Source organism: Branchiostoma floridae, unplaced genomic scaffold (genome assembly GCF_000003815.2).
Source record: "Branchiostoma floridae strain S238N-H82 unplaced genomic scaffold, Bfl_VNyyK Sc7u5tJ_218, whole genome shotgun sequence".
Classification (NCBI taxonomy): domain Eukaryota; kingdom Metazoa; phylum Chordata; class Leptocardii; order Amphioxiformes; family Branchiostomatidae; genus Branchiostoma; species Branchiostoma floridae.
The window spans coordinates 108,011-127,448 of NW_023365791.1; the positions used below are offsets into that span (position 1 = coordinate 108,011).

General features: G+C 39.2%; 3 protein-coding genes across 4 annotated transcripts; 2 read left to right on the plus strand and 1 right to left on the minus strand.

Moving 5' to 3' along the window:
- The first annotated feature begins 496 nt into the window (after positions 1-496).
- LOC118408592 (mitochondrial carnitine/acylcarnitine carrier protein-like) lies at positions 497-6,549 on the plus strand. 2 transcript variants are annotated; one of them, XM_035809410.1, is made up of 10 exons: positions 497-589; positions 2,291-2,383; positions 2,665-2,795; positions 3,110-3,200; positions 3,658-3,775; positions 3,882-3,954; positions 4,318-4,358; positions 4,545-4,613; positions 4,822-4,943; positions 5,398-6,549. In XM_035809410.1, the coding sequence occupies exons 1-10, from the start codon at positions 497-499 to the stop codon at positions 5,458-5,460; spliced, it is 894 nt and encodes a 297-aa protein (XP_035665303.1). In that variant the 3' UTR covers positions 5,461-6,549. The 2 variants fall into 2 exon arrangements, with proteins under 2 accessions (XP_035665303.1, XP_035665302.1); XM_035809409.1 differs by lacking the exon at positions 497-589 and adding an exon at positions 863-1,256 and having other exon boundaries at positions 5,398-5,513.
- A 391-nt stretch (positions 6,550-6,940) lies between these two features.
- On the plus strand, positions 6,941-9,845 carry LOC118408601 (xyloside xylosyltransferase 1-like). Its single transcript, XM_035809419.1, has 2 exons — positions 6,941-7,557; positions 8,746-9,845. The coding sequence occupies exons 1-2, from the start codon at positions 6,973-6,975 to the stop codon at positions 9,421-9,423; spliced, it is 1,263 nt and encodes a 420-aa protein (XP_035665312.1). The 5' UTR covers positions 6,941-6,972; the 3' UTR covers positions 9,424-9,845.
- A 770-nt stretch (positions 9,846-10,615) lies between these two features.
- On the minus strand, positions 10,616-13,417 carry LOC118408602 (protein shisa-5-like). Its single transcript, XM_035809420.1, has 3 exons — positions 13,206-13,417; positions 11,935-12,123; positions 10,616-11,478 (listed from the first exon to the last, which is right to left on the minus strand). Exons 1-3 carry the CDS (start codon positions 13,267-13,269, stop codon positions 11,255-11,257), a joined length of 477 nt encoding a protein of 158 aa, XP_035665313.1. The 5' UTR covers positions 13,270-13,417; the 3' UTR covers positions 10,616-11,254.
- Positions 13,418-19,438: the final 6,021 nt, after the last annotated feature.

A 19,438-nucleotide genomic window follows, 5' to 3' on the forward strand; every position in this document is an offset into this window, starting at 1 on the left:
CGAATCCCGGGAGTCGGGGGTTGTTTCTTTCTGTTCTAACTCGCCCCTCTGAATTTCTACATTACTACGTTTAACGTTAGTAACGTTATAGTAGCTTTCTTGGTAGCTTTTTGGAGGTATATATAGTGGAACTTCGGGGGAATGAGCTTCAGAAATTTTTCCCACAAAGGCAAGGTTGTAACGTTTTTTCTAAGACCCGCTGCTCCGCGCAATTGGAAGCTTGAAAAGGTTACTAATTTAACACCTTTTCATACCTTTATGCTTGGAAATTACGTTTTCCCATTCGATTCCAATAAAATCAACTCAAGCCTTTTCTTTTATTATTTTATCTTATTTGATTTATTCATCTGTATGATTAAGAGGGATGCAGCTAGGGCTAAATAGGTGTGACCAATTGCGAAAAACGGGTCATATTTGGAGCCCTTATCTTTTTGCATCTCTGAGGTCCTCCACCCATATAAGGTACTGAAGGGCTTTCCTCTACTACTCAGCTGTCATGGCGGACGTTAACCCGATAAAAGACTTCATCGCCGGCGGATTCGGTGGCGTGTGCCTTGTTTTCGCAGGGCATCCGCTTGATACAATCAAGGTAACGTTGCAAATACTATTTTACACAATATTTATCGCCCAGGATAGCTGTCGCTGCCTCTTCTGGCTTAGTATAGCCAATCTGGGCTAATGACCTTTCGGTAGAAGTTGCCGATGCGCTGTAGGTCAAGATGACGTAGCGCCTGTCTGATCAGGCCCCGCCCTCCCACCTTGTTGGATGGCTCCATTGGCTGCTGACAGTAAATTTACATCAAAATCCACAAAATTTGCATGATAATAACATCTACCCTCTGACCCCTACCCTGATACATCACTGTCCCCTTCTGGTTCACCCCTCCCCTCCCTGTCTGTCTGGAAAGCCGGCTCTTGACCACACTACGCTGGAGTGGTATATCGACATAGAAGCTTATCGACTTGATCTCGATCGATACCGCGATTCAGGAAACGTCTACGATATTTATTGAGCTTCTTCTGCGTCCCAACTACTACGCCGTGGGGTCTAATTTCCATTCACTTCGGTTTCACGTGTACGTCACGTGAACTGCATCTTACCGGCGTTCCTGTAACTTTTACTGTAAGGAGTCTCACATATAGTTCAGGACAGCTCTACAAAAATGTCTGATGTAAGCCCAGCTAAAGACTTTATAGCCGGTGGTTTTGGAGGAGTGTGCACTGTGGTAACAGGGCACCCACTTGATACCATCAAGGTAGGCACCTGTTTAAATGGTTGCAATCATATATGAAGAGTGTACAAACCCTTTTAGGTTGAACAGGTAGTTTTTAGTAAGTTTTTGCTTTGGTCTCCATGTCTAAGCCCTGACTTGTTAAATGTTTTAAGTGCCTAAACATCCGTGTACATTTACCACCAGTGTGACAGGTGTGAACAAGGTCAAAAGTACATGGCCATTTGTGGGGTGTTGCTTTTGCTTTCTGATAAAGGATAACAGCATTCCATTCACAAAATACCAAAAGTCAATAGTTTGTAATGATCCCAAACATTTATGTGGAGGAACTTTCAGAGAATCAGAAAAGAGGGGTTTTGTCATCATGGTTACATTGTCACTGGAAAAGTCAGTTTTTATGTTCCTATCCCAACTCCTTATCATTTAGGGCTTATTGATTCAAGAAACAACTTATTACATTGGTCTGTCCATTAATTAAGGGCACCATGTGGTACAATGTTTAATCACCAGTCTGCAGCAGGTTTACGTTTCATCACCCAGCAGCGATATCAGATTGGGTTGACACCAATCTGATATGACCGCTAGGTCATGATTGCAAGTACTAATAGTATATACTCCAGGCAGATTTACTGGTGCCATTTGATAGTATCAAAGCTGGTCAAAGGGAGTCAGCCGGGCACTGGTAAATCTGCCTGGAGATACCTGGAAATACTTACTTACTTTGGCCACTCCCAATACTTACTAGTGTCACTAAATGCATACAGGTGACTTCAGCTGTCAGCAAGGGCATTAAGATACAGAATATAATGCTACATTTGTGATGCAAAGAAAACACAAATTTGTCTCAACTTATTCTGGTAGCACAGATGATAAGTCTAAACATAAAAATTGTATAATTCGTGTATACTTTATTGTTTGAAGTGCATCTTGCCTGACTACAATTGTGCTTTCAACATGTATTACTCATAGTATAGGCACAGCATTCATCAGTACTAATAGCAAGATGATCAAGTTGATACAAAATTGTAATGAAGTCTTGTGTTGTGTTGTGTCTGCAGGTCCGTCTCCAGACCCAGCCCACCCCACCTCCAGGACAGGCCCCCAAGTTTGCAGGAGCATGGGACTGTGCCAGGCAGACAGTGATGAAGGAGGTAATATTTTATTTGCAGCTTTTATTCATAGCAGTACTAGTAACTGTATTGAAATATCAAAACTAAAAGTTTCCCTCTGTAAGTTACATACACTTAGCTCTGTTCATTCAAAATCAGCCAAACTGCTTCAGGTATTTTTATTCTCAAGTTTGATGATGACAGTAGTGATAAACTCTACTCAATTTGGAAATGCCTCAATATGATTTGTCATCAAACATAAACCTTTAGCTGTGGTCTTGTGACTCTTGTCTTATGTATTTTTGTGTGTATCTTAATCCCAGGGGTTCCGAGGCCTGTACAAGGGCATGGCAGCTCCGATTGTGGGCGTGTCCCCCATGTTCGCTGTATGTTTCTTCGGCTTTGGACTTGGGAAAAAGTTGCAGGCAGGAGAGAAGACCAATGCTGAGTTGTCGTAAGTTTACTGTAATATTGTCTTCATCATTTAGCAGTTAGTATGTGCCTTTTGGCATTGACTCAAAGATTCTACTGTATGATATGCTTTTTGAGTACTAGATATGTAATGTTTTAAGAGAAGATATTATAATACTTTTATGGTAGGCTTCAGCCTTCATATAATCTTGCAAAATTTAGGAGAAGGTGCTATGTTCCCTCTTTTTTTTTATCTAATCCAGCTATAGTTTATGGTAGGTATAGTACATTTGTATATCTGATAGCACCGATGATAGTCCACAACGTGTTCTTTCCCATCCTCTATCTTCGTGACAGGTACATACAGCTGTGGAATGCAGGTATGTTGGCAGGTGTCTTCACTACTGTCATCATGGCACCTGGTGAGCGCATCAAGTGCCTGCTGCAGGTAAGCCGTATTACTGTTCATTCCAGTGGGTAGAATCATCAGTTTAATAAGTATATGCAAAACTTGGTCATATAGATATACCTCTTCATTAGCCTAACTGTATCCTCTCTTATGATATCTTTGAGTTCCATTTTTATGTTGTGTCTTCCTTTTGTCCTTGTTGTCCTTCTCTTTTTCCTTGTAACAACATCGCAAAGTCTCCACTACCTACTAATGTTGTATCCTTGCACCCTGTTTTATATTAGTATATAGATTTTATAGAGACAAACTATCACCTGCTGTTGATCAAATGGCAGAGGGCATCTATAGAAAAGAGCTATTCTATAGTCAGTGTTGGAAAGCCTTTTTTTCCTGCATACCTACACTGTTGCAGGTTGTATTTTCAGTACTCTATCAACTGTACTTAAGTCTTGTGAGAGAATTAAATCTTAACATATTTGGTGTATGTTTGTTTTAGATCCAGGCTGATGCTGGGTCCAAGAAGTATGCTGGCCCGGTGGACTGTGCCAAGCAGCTGTACAGGGAAGGGGGGATCAGGAGTGTGTACAGAGGGACAGCTCTCACACTGATGAGGGGTGAGTGGTTTATTTTGAACATTGTCTATCAAATTTTCTGTACATTCAGATGGACACTAGCATCTTATTGACATAGCCTAAGTTAGAACTTTACATTGTTTTTCAGATGTACCAGCAAGTGGAATGTACTTCATGAGCTACGAGATTCTGCAACGTAAACTGACACCAGAGGGGAAGACGTGAGTTGCTTTTTCCTTGACATTCATAACTGTCTTCAAGAGTAATTCTATCTAAAGATGGGAGTACAGGAGGTCTTGTGCATAATTTCTATTGAGTTATTTACATACATGATGTTGCCTTACATACAGGATGTTAATCTCCAAATAGATATTGCGGTGGCATAAGATAGTTTCATAAGCTGGCGAAGGAGTTTAGCCAGCTGAGGATTTTTAAAAAGTCCTTCCCCAGCGTGTGATACTATCATATGCCACCGAAAGATCTGCTTGGAGATTAACAGGAAGTGTCATGTGTTGCAGAAGCGCCTAGTGGGAAGGAAGTGATCAGATTTTGCTTTAATCAATTGTTCCCTATCTTTCATACAGGCGCAAAGATATGAGTGTAGGGAGGACACTGTTCGCTGGAGGTAAGTGCATTCAGCCATTTCAAGTTTGTAGTTTTTTAGAATGAAAGTTCTAAAACTGTTTTTAGAACAGATTTTGTTTAGAGCATGGGATTCATATCCTACTTTGATTGTATTGTAGAGGAAGAAAAAAATTGGGAGATGAAAAGAACATTTTTAACATCAAGACCTTTCATTTTTCCACCCTAGGAATGGCAGGAGTTTTTAACTGGATGGTGGCAATTGCGCCTGACACACTGAAGTCCCGCTTCCAGACAGGTAATATCATTCATTTAAAAGTTGTCATATTACTGTCCATTACATATTTCTTGTAAGAATTTTTTTTTATATAACAATGGGACGAGAGTACCCTGAGCCTGACTAAAATCGTGCTCCTAGCTGGGTCATTAACCCCAGCCAGCGAGAGATTGATTGTGTAAACACAGGCTAGGGACAAGACTTATTGTTGGTATTGTTTGTATTGCAGCTCCCGCTGGGAAGTACAGTGGTGTTGGTGATGTGTTACGGCACCTAGTCAGGGAGGAGGGGCCTCAGGCTCTGTTCAAGGGCGTGGCCCCCATTATGGTCAGGGCCTTCCCTGCTAATGCTGTGAGTACTGAATTCTGATGGATTTTAACTTCTTGCTGTCTGAGTAGTATTTTGGTCACTGAATTCGCTATATTTTCAAGGCCTGGCGACAGAGAAAAGAATATGTCAGTTTCTCCATTTGAAATATTGTAGTAGATAAATGTCTGTTGACCCAGTCCAAACCTGCTATTGTATACCTCCATTGAAGTAGTGTACATGTCAAAGTTTTCAGCTTAGCATCTGAGTGATAAGTGTAGGTATTTCGCACATAAAAATGGCTGACAAACAAGAGAAGTGACTGACCTATTAAAATTTTGTCCAAGGCATGTTATTCCCATAGCAATGCTTATGGAAAGGCTATCTATGATATCATGTAACTTTTCCCATGAACCATTCAAAGTAGAGTTGAAATCAAAGTCCTTTCACCATATTCTGATTTATTTCATGATACAGTCCAAACCTCTTCTCTTTCCAGGCTTGTTTCCTTGGTTACGAGATGTGTATGAAGTTCCTCGACTGGCTGGCCCCTGGCTGGTAACAAGGAGAGATTGTCCACAATGCTGCAACCATGGCAACAGTGGAGAATGAATCAGCCAATCACATTAGTGGATGACTGACTGTGTCAGTCTATAATCAACCCATTATTGAGTAGGAGGGAAACTTGTCACAGCTTCCAATACTAGGCTGTGGACAGCACCAGACTGTGTAGAATGTTTTGGGGAATTTCAGATGGTTTTCAGTTATATGACAGGGACCATGCCATTGTCTCAGGAGCATGCAGGGGTGACAAAATAACACTTTTCGAAATGTTCCATTGTTATGTTTGTGGTCTTGCTGAATGGTCAGGGAAGTTGAACAAAAGTGATACAAATGTACTACTATGTGTTTCACTGGTATGATTTACATGCAGTGCCTATAATATAGAAGGGAGAAGCACTTTTGTCTCCACTAATAAATTCAGTACTATTGTGATGACTTCATTGCAGTGAGTGAAGACTGTACTTTGATTATTAGATAATGAACATATTGTATCCCTACCAATAAAGCTTCCCCAGGGATTTCTTGCCTTCTAATAAAATGCTATACATCCATGATATTCAAAGTATCCAGTAGTAGCTATGGGAGTAGTAGTCAAACCTCTGGTTATATTTTCTGATGTCAAAAAATGAGTCATGCTAATTTTGGTGTGTTATATGTATATAGGAGCCATATTAGATATAATTTTGGATAAACTTCTGTAAGGTGTTTGAAGGTGAGGGGCCGAGGGAAAGAGTGAAAATGCTGTTCTGTGAACATGCATTTTGAAATGAACTGGTATTATAAACACCATGACTGGCGAACTATATATAAATGTCCCCTGGATCTGATAGATACATGTAGTGTGACTGATAAAAGAATTCAATCAGGTGACCTCAATTTGTTTGGTTCTCAGAGTTATAAGGGAATGCTGCATACATGTACAAGACAGTGAACACAAACTTAGTACATTTGATTTATAGCACACTCGGTTCATGATGTTTTCTTCCTTGCCTGTCTCACATCATTTTATTGAAAGCTTTATGTCATAACCATGACATGTATTGAACAAATTGTAACTGTTCAGACAAATAAACATTTTGTCATCTGACTTGTATTCTGTTTGCAATATGTAGACATGGTCGAAATTATGACATATCCAAGTATAGAAAGCTATTGATGTAAGAAAAATGACACATTATGCGAAGTGAAGTGACAAAATCCGCTTTCCATTGAACTATACAGGATCTGTCAGAAAACGTCCTAAACATACATCTGCTTGGAGATTAGTTTTGTTTAGGCGTATCACTGCAGGGTCGCGTAGTAATATATAGGTCGAAGGTCATACTCAGATATTCCCATTTACGGTTTAACAGCGAGTTTCACATCCTTTTGTCTTCTATTGCCATCAGGTTTTTAGTAATATCATTATGTATAAAGCATTTACGTACTTCAAGACAACTTGAAGACAAGCTGCAACGTTACTACTTTTTGTATGTCGGATGTATACAGACTTAGCACACCCGGAACTAACATGGCGAAAGGGGGTGCAGGCAAACGTGTACAAAGGACCAGTTCAGCTTCGTCATCCTCCAGACGCTTCCATACTCTCCAGATGGGGCTGAAAATGCTAACGTCGCTGAAGTTCTGGGCCGCCATCCTTGTCGTTGCCCTTGTCCTTGGATTTTACCAGCTAGCCGGTAGGGAAACGTTTTCTGATGTCCTCGCCAAGGAGAAGAAAATGTCGGCAGCCCATATGGCACAAGACGCTTCATCAGTAGATCCGTTGAAGACCAAAGCGAAAACCGACACCAAAGAACCTAATCCTGTGAAAGATGGTAAAGAACAACATGAGGCATCTGACGAGACTCGTGATACTGAAGATTCCAAGAAAGACTCTCAAATCAGAGAATACCACGTTTTGCAGATGTTCACGAAAGCTGGGAACAATAGAGGACTGATAGACAAGTTCAAGCTGTGTTTTAATTCCATGATGCAGAAATCCAGCATTCGTCCCGACAATGGAGAGATCCTACACCTACATCTTGTATCAGATCCGGATAGCAAGGCCATAGCAGAGGGTATAGTGGACACGTGGCTAAAGAAGGGCCTGTTGAAGGTAGTGTAAAGTATACTTAGTAACAGTGTATCTAATCTTTAGTGATAGATTCTTAAACTGCAAGTTGAAGTTGAAGTCTGGTGATTTTCTGACATAATTTACACAATTCTATATATTGTAACGTTACCCTTTTCGTTGTCAAAATTCTTAACCGTTTTTTCACATTGCTGTTTGTTTTCTTTGTCCATTGATTTATTGATGCCATATATACGGTGGGAATAATATGTCAACAGTGTGACTTGACAAATCCTATTTTAGAAGCATTTATTATGGGGGGGGGGGAGATTATTGGGTTGGCTGTACAAATATGACTTTCAGATAAGAAATTCATCAAGTATGTATAGAGTCAACACTTGCATCTGCACAATGTTTTTCACATGTACTGTCTACATGAATGGTCTGCCTGACACATGCATCATAATATATAATATATACATGTGTGTATATTGCAAAGATTGCATGGTATATCCAACCTGTCACAAACAAAAATTTTGTCTTATGCATGTACTTGTATGTGTCTTTATCCAACTTTCCTTAAAATAGTACTACATATCTTCTTAAAACCAAACTTAGTGGCCAGACTAAAGTAGGCATGTACTAGTATAAATGGATGCCTACGTGGCAGCCTTATGCAATCATTAAGTATTAGCTGCTCACTCAGCTGTGACTATAAGAGGGGCGGACTTAACTGTTAAACCCATTAGAAGGCTTCAGCAGGTGGCTAAGTACCTTGAGAAGTTGAGCTAGGGAATCAAGCAAACCAATCTTCGAAGGTCTACAAATTTGCAATGGGATAAAAAATATTCTATTTCAGTATAATTCTGAAGGAATCTCCTAAATATGATGCATAGAAGAAATGATACTGCAGGTTTGAAATACAAAGTAAAACATTCAACAGGCAAGTATAATTTTCAAATCACAATTTCCAAATTCACAGTTTTCCTTCCAGTTTTCAGCAGCAAGATGTGTCTGTCCTTAGTGCTGAAAGTGTAATCTATGAAGATGTTACCTTCAGTTTGTGTCTGTCACAATTCAGTTTGAATAAGCAACACTATAGTACATGAAAAATTGTAGCAGCTGTGTAATGATGCCTACGTATAGACAGAAATAGTGAGCAGTAGTCTATGATATGCAACAATGATACATGTTATGCAAATCAGATGTTAACTAGCCTCTCTTTCCTTTCAGCTGTCTTTTCATGATCCAGTCCAACTGACAGAGACCCTCTACCCCATTGTAAAACCAATGCAAGAGAAGTTCAGTGCAGGAGCAAATGCTTATTATGGAGACTCCATCTTCTTCCTATCTGTGGGTATGCATAAAGTATTCCCCAGTGACACCAAACACATCGTCCAACTCGATTGCGATCTCAAGTTCCGATCAGACATCCGAGAACTATTTGATATGTTTGACCATTTCGAGTCCGATAACGTCATTGGAATTGCAGAGGAACAGCAGCCGGTATACAGGCATACGTTTTGGCAATACAGAAATGAGCACAAAGGTACAAAAGTTGGGGACCCCCCTCCCAACGGCCAACCAGGCTTCAACAGTGGCGTTCTGTTGTTGGACTTGGACAAGATGAGGGGGTCGCGTCTCTACAACTCCCTCCTAAATGGTACGGTGGTGCACACCATGTCGGAGGAGTTCCACTTCAAGGGGCACCTGGGGGACCAGGACTACTTCACGCTTCTGAGCTACAGGTATCCCCAGCTGTTCCATGTGCTGCCCTGCACCTGGAACCGGCAGCTGTGCACCTGGTGGCAGGACAAGGGGTACCAGGAGGTGTTCGACTTTTACCACGACTGTGCGGGGGAAATCAACATCTACCATGGAAACTGTAACACTCCAATTCCAGATGGATAGTTGTTCTTGTTAATTCGTATACTTGTCTATGTGTGATTGCTTGTTTGATACTTTGTTGCATAATCTGGCTGCAAATTTTTATATCAGAAGGGAGTAATTGTATGTAATTTTGAGCATTAAGCATTACCTTTTCTGTTGCTTATACACTATACCTTTAGTTACCATTTTCTCCTTGTATATTTGTGTGTTTGCTTTGTTGCATAATCTGGCTACCAATTTCTATATAAAAAGATTTATAACATAACTTCAAGTACTGGTAATGCAAGGAACATTTCTTTGGCGTCCTGAGTGTTATTTAGGGATGACATACTATAAGTGGAACATGAATGATGCAATTTGTCATAATATTAGCTGAAGAATCATGAAGAATATTATTTGCATTTGGCACAAAGATTACTCATATTTTATTGGACCAATATAAGCGGAAGTTAAATTACAATAACTGCACTGTAAAATTTTAATCCCTGGCAAGCTGCTGGCAGAATGTGCAATAATTTAAGATGTGCAACAAGATAAATAAGAGGTGCTTTTACTACCAACATGATCATGACCAATTCTTCTGTTGTTAGATTTTGTACCATTTTTCAATGGTGAAACAATGCAGTCTTATGGACTCATATATCAATTAAGTAATGTGGATGATTCTTTTTTCCATTGATCTGTCCATGACCTGTTCACAATATCACTATCATGGTTTACTAAGCTTGAAATGAGTTTATGGAGCTGGTGTATATCTAAATTGCTGTACATAACTCAGATCAACATGTTATAGGGAGATTTTGCAAAGGGCAGAATTCCAGTGCTGTATATCATGCAACCTTTGAGGTCACATTTTTGCAAAACAAGTTCATCGCATCTTTCCTATTCATTTGTAATATCATTTAGTATCATGAATCATTGTAACTTCACTCACATGCTCACACTAACTGTTTTCACTTGGAAATGAGAATTTAGAAACTACCTACTAGTAGTAACAAATGCAACATGATCACAGTGATGTACTTAATAAATCATTTTTCACCCTCCATGACTTCTGTGTTGTGATGTGAGATGGAAAATATAAATGAGTTGGAAAATATATTATTTTACAGAATCTGAGGAATAGATAAGGATTATGCAGGTTTCTCGTAAACTTGAAGAAGACACACAGTATTATGACATCTTATGAGATGAGGATGACAAACCAAAACAGTTCAAAATACATCCATGAATTTCTTTATTTGGGAATAGAAATACTCAACATACAAAATGTATAGAACTCCTTCCTCACCAAAATACAAAATAAGATTATCATTTTTTGTTTCATACTTGTGTGTAAAAATATCACCTCAACCTTGGTCCCACATCAGTTTTCACCATATCATGTCACAAAACACTCTTCTGTACACAGATATAATGTGTATGTACAATAAGGAAAATATTAGAATATAGCAATGGTAAAGAACAATGTGGCTAACTTATAGCTAAAATGTAAATGTACAATAAGACTTAATATGTAATATTCGATCTCAGCATATAAATTTCATGGAAAGAATCAACATGATTGTGGCTTGCAATTTTGAAAAATGTTGCTAGGTGCATGACTTATCTAATAGTATTCAGAGACTTCAAACAGTACATGGCTCTCTGGCTAATACACAGTATAATACACATACTGGCTAAAATATAATCCCTTTTATTGATTCAACAATTTAAAAGTAGTGTAATAGAGTGTACAATTTTCTTAGCTACATGTGTATCAAATTAAAAGAAAATTTGAATGTACACTGTAATTCTTCTTGTGGAAGCACTACAAAGCATTTTAGGCATTAGTTGTTGCTTGGCTGTGACTTCACAGGGGTACTTTAGTTTCAGGTGAATATGGCGGGGGAGGCTCGGCCCACGTTGACGGGCCGCCCGGTACCGGCTGGGGTTGATCCTCGCGGAGGGGCTCGGCACCGGGATACGGTCGAACGAGGTAAAGTTGTGCTCCTGAGTACGGTGTCTCATCCTGAGAGTATGGCGGTGGTGCCACCGGGAATGTCGCCATTGTAGCTGCCTCCATATTGGGGTCACCTTAGTAAATTAAAAAACATTGTATCAATGGCAAGTTGACTTACCATATGGTTTCATTCAGCCTCCAGGAAGAACAGTGACATGTCAGTCACTAATGAAGATCCGAATCAAATCAAATCAAACATAACATTGTATCAAATTTAGTTGCATTATGAAACAAGTAACACTTAGTGGGACCAAGGAGGGTATTAATGAACCAATAGCATAAATAACACGATAGACTCAACATGTTACCCTATTCATAACTACAGATATTCATATGCATGCATGTAGGCAATGCAATTGTACACACTTTTCTATTTTCATGTAGTAATAAGTAGCTGTAATACACCTTACAAAAGTCGCTGTACTTTTGTTTTTTCAATAAAGATTTCTGTATATAATTGATAGAAAAAACTTACTGAGATATACCAAATAATATTCACAATAAAATGCAGAACCATGAAAAGAAGTTACCTGTAATGGCTGTTATAGCTGGTTTCTTCTTGGGCTTCTTGGATGACCTTACACAACAGTAGCAGCAACCGATAGTCAGGAGGATCGTGACAAACAAACATGCTGCCACCATGCCCAGAACATTAGGAGTGCAGCCGAACACTGGGATCTTCTTACCAAGGGCACAGTCATTATCATCATCTGCTGATGCTGTTACATGTGGAAGGAAAAGAATATGATATTTAGCTTAGATATCATATAACATTACACATTTAACAAGGATTCTTCCATTAATTCCCAATAAACCTAGTTGTCAGTACATCATGTATAACATTATATGATGTACAGGTACATGTAAGATTGTTATTGTTTTGTTCTGCTTGAAAATGATGCGTTGCTTAGCACTTGCTTTTGATTTCTTATGACAGTGAGGTTTGGTAAAACCTCCTTGCTTAAAATGAACATTTGATGGGTCTTGGCAACATGACATTAAACTGTACTGAAGTAGCTGATGCCATCTTGGCTACATGACATTAAACTGTACTGATAGTAGCTGATGCTATCTTGGCTACATGACATTAAACTGTACTGATAGTAGCTGATGCCATCTTGGCTACATGACATTAAACTGTACTGATAGTAGCTGATGCCATCTTGGTTACATGACATTAAACTGAACTAGTAGCTGATGCCATCTTGGTTACATGACATTAAACTGTACTGATAGTAGCTGATGCCATCTGAACTTTGATTTTCTGCACCAACCTGTTAGCGGCAGAACTCCAATACGTCAAAGCACTCAATTGAAAATAATCTCTAACGTTACATCCCTAACGTTACATCTATTGTCAGCAAGACATTGTTTAAGCCAGGTCTTTACACTGAAAATTTCAACGTGCCTCATCTACGATCGTCAGAAATTTTCTTCTTGTAGAGACAATAAAGAAGACACACATTAGTGTTATGTATTTTTACTGTGCCACAGCTTCTGACTGACACACAATGGAAATTTCCGCGCTAACACCTGTCGAACCAGCTCAAAATCGACCTTATTTTGGAGACGTTTCTGTTCAAATCAAGTATCAAACAAGAAGGTAACGTTACATGGGTAATGGGTAAACCAGTCTGGAACAAAACAAGCTGGTACTTCTCAACTAAACCTGTTACTAAACCTTATTCCGTGAAACATTGTGTAACATCCATGTACGTAACGTATAAGGTTACGTAGTCAAATGTTACCTAATCACAACAGCCAAGGAGGTAAAGTTCAATTCCTCCTTGCAACAACTTACCAAAGTCCAGAACTCCTAACAGCACCGACAGAACAGCTAGCGCCGTTCTCGGTACTCTACTCATGACGGCAGGAGGTACGGCTATGTTTATGAACGCTATCAAACCATGCAAAACTGTCAAAATCTAACTATACTCTGACTCCACTTCTCAAGAAGAAGGGCCGTGGGGTCAGGTCAGTCGTGACGCACCGCAATACCTGGCGACCGCAAGCAAACGCTATAAAAAACGTTAGCAAAAGTAAATTAAGAATAGGCGAGAAACAAGAGTTTGAAAACTGTCTTCTTAACCGTAGAGTATTTTAAAAGGTTGTCAAAACAAATCATAAAAGGGAAAAGCTACGCATATTTTAAGTTACAAAATTGACGTCGCTGCGATTCAATGCGGTGTATAGACATTAGGGTGCTGCCAGACCATATAGCCGAGCATAGATGTGTCGGATTTCCTAAAAAGGCCGTGGGTTGTATCTGTCCACGGGTAGTGCTATACAATTCAAGTGACAAGAATAAAGCACACTTTGTCATCTTGATGCCATAACGTCTGAAAGTTAATCAGCGTCAACGGCGAAAAAGGGGCTATCCGGGTCAGCGCCTTGCGCGCTTAATCCCAATAGGTTTCGAGCCCTGTAGAAAAGTAACAAAGTAATTTTCAGTACTCAGATGACTTTTTGCAATCTACACATGGGTACTGCTATACAATTCAAGTGACTAAAGTAACGCACTCTTTGTCATCTTGATGTCATAACCCTTGAAAGTAAATGAATATTCAGCGTCTGTGGTGAAAAAGGAGCTTTCCGGTTTTACCAATTTGAGCGGTCAATCCCAATAGGTTTCGAGCCCTGTAGAAAAGTTACAAAGTAATTTTCAGTACTCAGAACACTTTTTGCCATCTGTCCACGGGTAGTGCTATGCAATTCAAGTGACTAAAGTAACGCACACTCTGTCATATTGATGCCATAACGTTTAAAAGTTATGAATGTTCAGCGTCAATGGAAAAATTGGCTTTCCGGGTCCCCGACTTGCGCGGTTAGTCCCAATACTAGGTTTCGAGCCCTGTAGTCTAGGCGATTGGTGCAAAAATTGCTCAAATTATGGTAAAAGCATGAAACTTGGCTCAAGTGTTCCATACAACAATAGAAACAATAGAGTTAATTCCAGTTGTGGCGGCCATGTTGGATTTCCGGGGTCATCCGGGGTCATGGCACCAGAACGAGACTGCAGGTGGTACCATCTGGGCATTCTACTATATAGGCTGTATTGCAGACATAAGTATGTCATCTTTGGGAGTGCATTTCACCCCTCTAAGGTTAACAACTGCACAATATATGCCTGTTATCTATAGAAAATATTGTTAGGCACATTTGAATTTGATTTTGGTGATTTTTTTTATCAATTTTTCACATTTTTTTATGGGTGACCTGAGAACAATTAGTGTCAGTGTTTATATCATCCATTAGTGCTTTGTATTGGTAACTGTGATATAGTAGGTTTACTATTGGGGTTAAACCCTACAAATACACAAAATATGGGGATGACATCTTTGCGGGTAGAAATTTAGAAGACATTTGGCAGTTGTTCTGATGATTTATTGATGCCAAGATCCGTTCTGCAAACTACGCTCTATGGGAATGTCATGCCGGGTGTGCTCCTTTACTTTCTTCCCAATTCATGTTTTCATTGTTTTATTCTAGTTTACACAACATAACCCTACACAAAAAGTCCATGTGTTGGGTCCATAAAATTGTGGGATGAAATGTAGCAGATTTTTTTCTGTTAGGGATTTTTCAATGCCAATGTTGAGAAAAACGTAAATTTTATCGTCAGTAGAAGAGGTAAATTGGTGATAGAACTTAGTAATACATGTACGTAGTTTTATGAACAGATCTGTCAGTCCGATATTTTCATGTTTTTGTAGGGTTTAATAACAGTTACCGATACACAGCGCACATGGAGGATATAAACACTGACATTAATTGTTCTCAGGTCACCCATAAAAAAATGTGAAAAATTAATAAAAAATATCACCAAAATCAAGTTCAAATGTCCCAAACAATATTTTCTATAGATAACAGGCATATATTGTGCAGTTGTTAACCTTAGAGGGGTGAAATGCACTCCCAAAGATGACATACTTATGTCTGCAATACAGCCTATATAGTAGAATGCCCAGCTGGTACCACCTGCAGTCTCGTTCTGGTGCCATGACCCCGGATGACCCCGGAAATCCAACATGGCCGCCACAACTGGAATTAACTCTATTCTAGGGGTGGAGCCCAAAGAAACCTGCTTTTACATGGCAACTGTTGCTAGGCAACTTTTTTTGCATGGCAACGAGTACCAAAGTGAGTTTAAGTCTACATTTCTGCCTGAAAATGCCTTGATTTGAAGGCCAAATGACACAAAAGTGGGTACTGTGGTAACCAAGACCCATTTGTTTAGAATTTCGACTGTCCTTCTTAACTGTAAATCTTCAGAAATCTACTTTTATGCAATTTTCTTATAAAAAATGTACATTTTTGGCTTTTGTGTCACAGTACTTCATGTGATTAGGCTGTAACTTGGTAAAATATGTGATTGACTATTCTATCATAGCACACTGTACAAAATGTGTCAGCAGGGGTACTGTGGTTTGTGAAAAATTGACGATTTGGGTAATTTTTACCAATAATGTCAATTTTTAGGGTTCTGTTCCATTGTACATGTTATCTAAATAATTGGCATTAACATGCTTAAATATAGGCAAAATCATAAAACCTTAAGTAAATATTAAAAGTCACAATATGGGGCAGGAGAGTTCCATTTTGTAATCTTTAGAACTGCCTAATTTGTTTCTATGGCAACCGTTGCTAAGGAAAAGATGCGTTCACAGCAACGAGAAGCCCTATAGTTTTATGAAGCTGCTTAAAGTATGTAAAAGTCTTCAGTTCATGAAGCAGTTGTTGTAGTAGCTGATGCCATCTGAACTTTAGAGGTCTAACATAACTGATACTCAGGTTATTTCAATATAGGGCATAGAAATATACATATGTGGTCTGAAATAGTCCAAAATCACAAAATTATATCATTCCAAAGTGTATGCCAAAGATGTGAATAATACCCTGTGAACATGTGTTTTCATCACCAGAGATGAAATTCGAGGTCATTTGGTTTAGTATACCAAGGCACCAGAGTCCAAATTAATTAATTTTTTTGTCAAAATTTCTGAAAAGAGGAAAAAAATCCCAAACTAGACAATTCTAAAGTGGTCAATGCCAAAAGTGTGCATACGTCCTGTGGCCACTGATATATCCGGATCATTTCCGTTAAGACCATTAACGTTACTCTCTGTAGCCAAATGAAGATGCAAGACCTGCCTGGTACAAACAATGATATCTTCAGAAAGGCAATCCAAGATAGCGGCACTACCTAATGCATCTAAGGAGGTGGATGCATCATTTAACCCTATTCAGACGCTAGATACTTTGAAAGGTAAGAAAATGAAAACTCTCCCGCTTCTTGTTGTTTTTGTTTATTTTGATGTTATTTTGATATGTATTACTCAAGTTATGCTGCTCTATTTTATCATAGTTTGACACCCCCAAGATAGACATTTTTGGTAAAAAATAGCCCAAAACGGCCATCGTAATTTACAAATCATGACTAGATCAACAGCTAAAAGTATCATATATCCAATAGGGGATCATAAAATCTACATTTGTATTTTGAAGCAAGTTTTAATGATGATTCAATGTACTTAAAATCAGAAGGAGCCCAAAATAGACATTTTAAGTCAGAAACTGCCCCAAACAACCTTTTTTAACAGATTTTCTCGGTCTTGACAAATCAATTTGCACAACATGCTAAGGAGACCTATTTCTTGTATAATCTGACCAAATTTTAGCTTTGTAACTTGAATTATTATAGCACAGACGTCAATAGTGAAGCTTTTTGCTGGGGAAATCAGTTACCTAGCAACCGTTGCTAAGAAACGTGCATTTTGAATTGGCTCCACCCTTCAAAATACTTAGTACATACTCAGGAATCATCATGCCAAGTTTCATGCTTTTACCACATTTTGAGCAATTCTACCTATATTTTGCACCAATCGCCTAGATTACTGTAGAAAAGTACCAACGTAATTTTCAGTACTCAGATGACTTTTTGCTATCTGCCCACGGGTAGTGCTATGCAATTCAAGTGACTAAAGTAAAAGAACGCACACTCTGTCATCTTGATGCCATAACGTTTATTATATAAAAGTTATGAATATTCAGCGTCAGTGGTGAAAAAGGAGCTTTCCGGTTTTACCAACTTGCGCGGTCAATCCCAATAGGTTTCGAGCCCTGTAGAAAAGTTACAAAGTAATTTTCAGAACTCAGAACACGTTTTGCCATCTGCCCACGGGTAGTGCTATGCAATTCAAGTGACTAAAGTAACGCACACTTTGTCATCTTGATGCCATAACGTTTGAAAGTTATGAATGTTCAGCGTCAATGGAAAAATTGGTTTTCCGGGTCCCCGACTTGCGCACTTAATCCCAATAGGTTTCGAGCCCTGTAGAAAAGTAACAACGTGATTTTCAGTACTCATATGACTCTTTGCTATCCGTCCACGGGTAGTGCTATGCAATTCAAGTGACGGAAGTAACGCACACTTTGTCATCTTGATGCCATAACGCTTGAAAGTTCAGAATATTCAGCGTCAGTGGTGAAAAAGGAGCTTTCCGGGTCTACCAATTTGCGCGGTTAATCTTAATACGTTTTGAGACCTGAAGAAAAGTAACAATGTAATTTTCAGTACTCAGATGACTTAATCCGAATAGGTTTTCAAGTAAAGCCCGTGGTCAGAGTGTAGAAAGCCATCTGGCTGCAAAATATTACTTTGTAACGTTTCTACAAGGCTTGAAAACTGTTGGATTTATTAGCCGCGAATGTCGGCGATCCCCCGGAACTAAAATTTAGTTTAGTAATACGTACATTATGACACTATGTTCTCAACTTGCAAACGTAATGGCGTTAATATCTGCTTAATATGTGCTTGAATTTCAAAGTAAAGCCCGTGGAGAGTAGATCTAGAAAGCCATTTGGCTGCTAAAAATTACTTTGTTACGTTTCTACAAGGCTTAAAAACTGTTGGATTGGCCGCGAATTTTGGCGATCCGCCCGGCCTTCATACATGTTCATTTTCATTCATTTATTCATTTCAACTTTATTTCAGGCACTTGGCCCATATCACATACATAAAAGATAATATATTCTTAACTTTCAAACGTGATGGCGTACATACCTTAAAGTGTGCGTTACTTTTCATACTTGAATTTCAAAGAAAAGCCATTGGATTAGAGTAGCAAGCCATTTGGCTGCTAAAAATTAATTTGTTACGTTTCTACAAGGCTTGGAAACTGTTGGATTAGACGCGAATGTCGTCGATCCGTCCGGCCCTCTTTCCGACAATATCAGTCATTTTCGTGACTAATCATGTAGGTGATGGGTTTAATTCCACGTCAAAGTTCCCTTTTTTGCATCATTTTTTTTTACGTCAAAAAATTTTCCCCGCCCAAAATTACAAAAGTAGAAAGGGTAAAGAAACTGAAACCCGGTTGTACTTAAAGCTTGAGGGATACCCTTCATTCCCATACACGACTTTTCTCCTTAAGATGTATTTCCTGGAAGACACGGCCTCCCGACTTGCTGAGGGCGCGCAGCCTCGACTTGAGACCCCAAATAAACTGGGGTGTGCACCTGGATGTCTTGGGGGTACATGATGATAATGTAGTATTTACATAAATCTCAACTTACTTTCAAACGTAATGGCGTCAATATGTAATCGTTGATATTGTACTTTCGATATCATTTATGTTTATTACCTTTGCCAGAATGGCTAAGGTTATGAGTCTGTCTGTCTGTGTGTTAACAGTATAACTCGAGAAGCCTTGGATGGATCCCGATGATATTTGGTAGGTGGATAGGGGTCGGGAAAACGAAGGTCAAGTTCGATAATGGGCCCCCTAGCGGCTTGCTAAGATACTGCAGCAGAACCTCAATATTTGATATCTCGTGTTCTGGACATGCTGTGGTTATGATTTTTGAGTGGTAGATAGCCCTTGAGGCAGAGAGTAAGTACCATAAGTTTGGACCCCCTAGCGGCTTGTTTGGAACTGCAGTCGCCGATTTCCTTTCAAACTTTGGACGAGAATAACTCGAGAACGTGTTGATGAATCATCACGATTTTTGGTATGTAGATAGCCCAAGTAACAA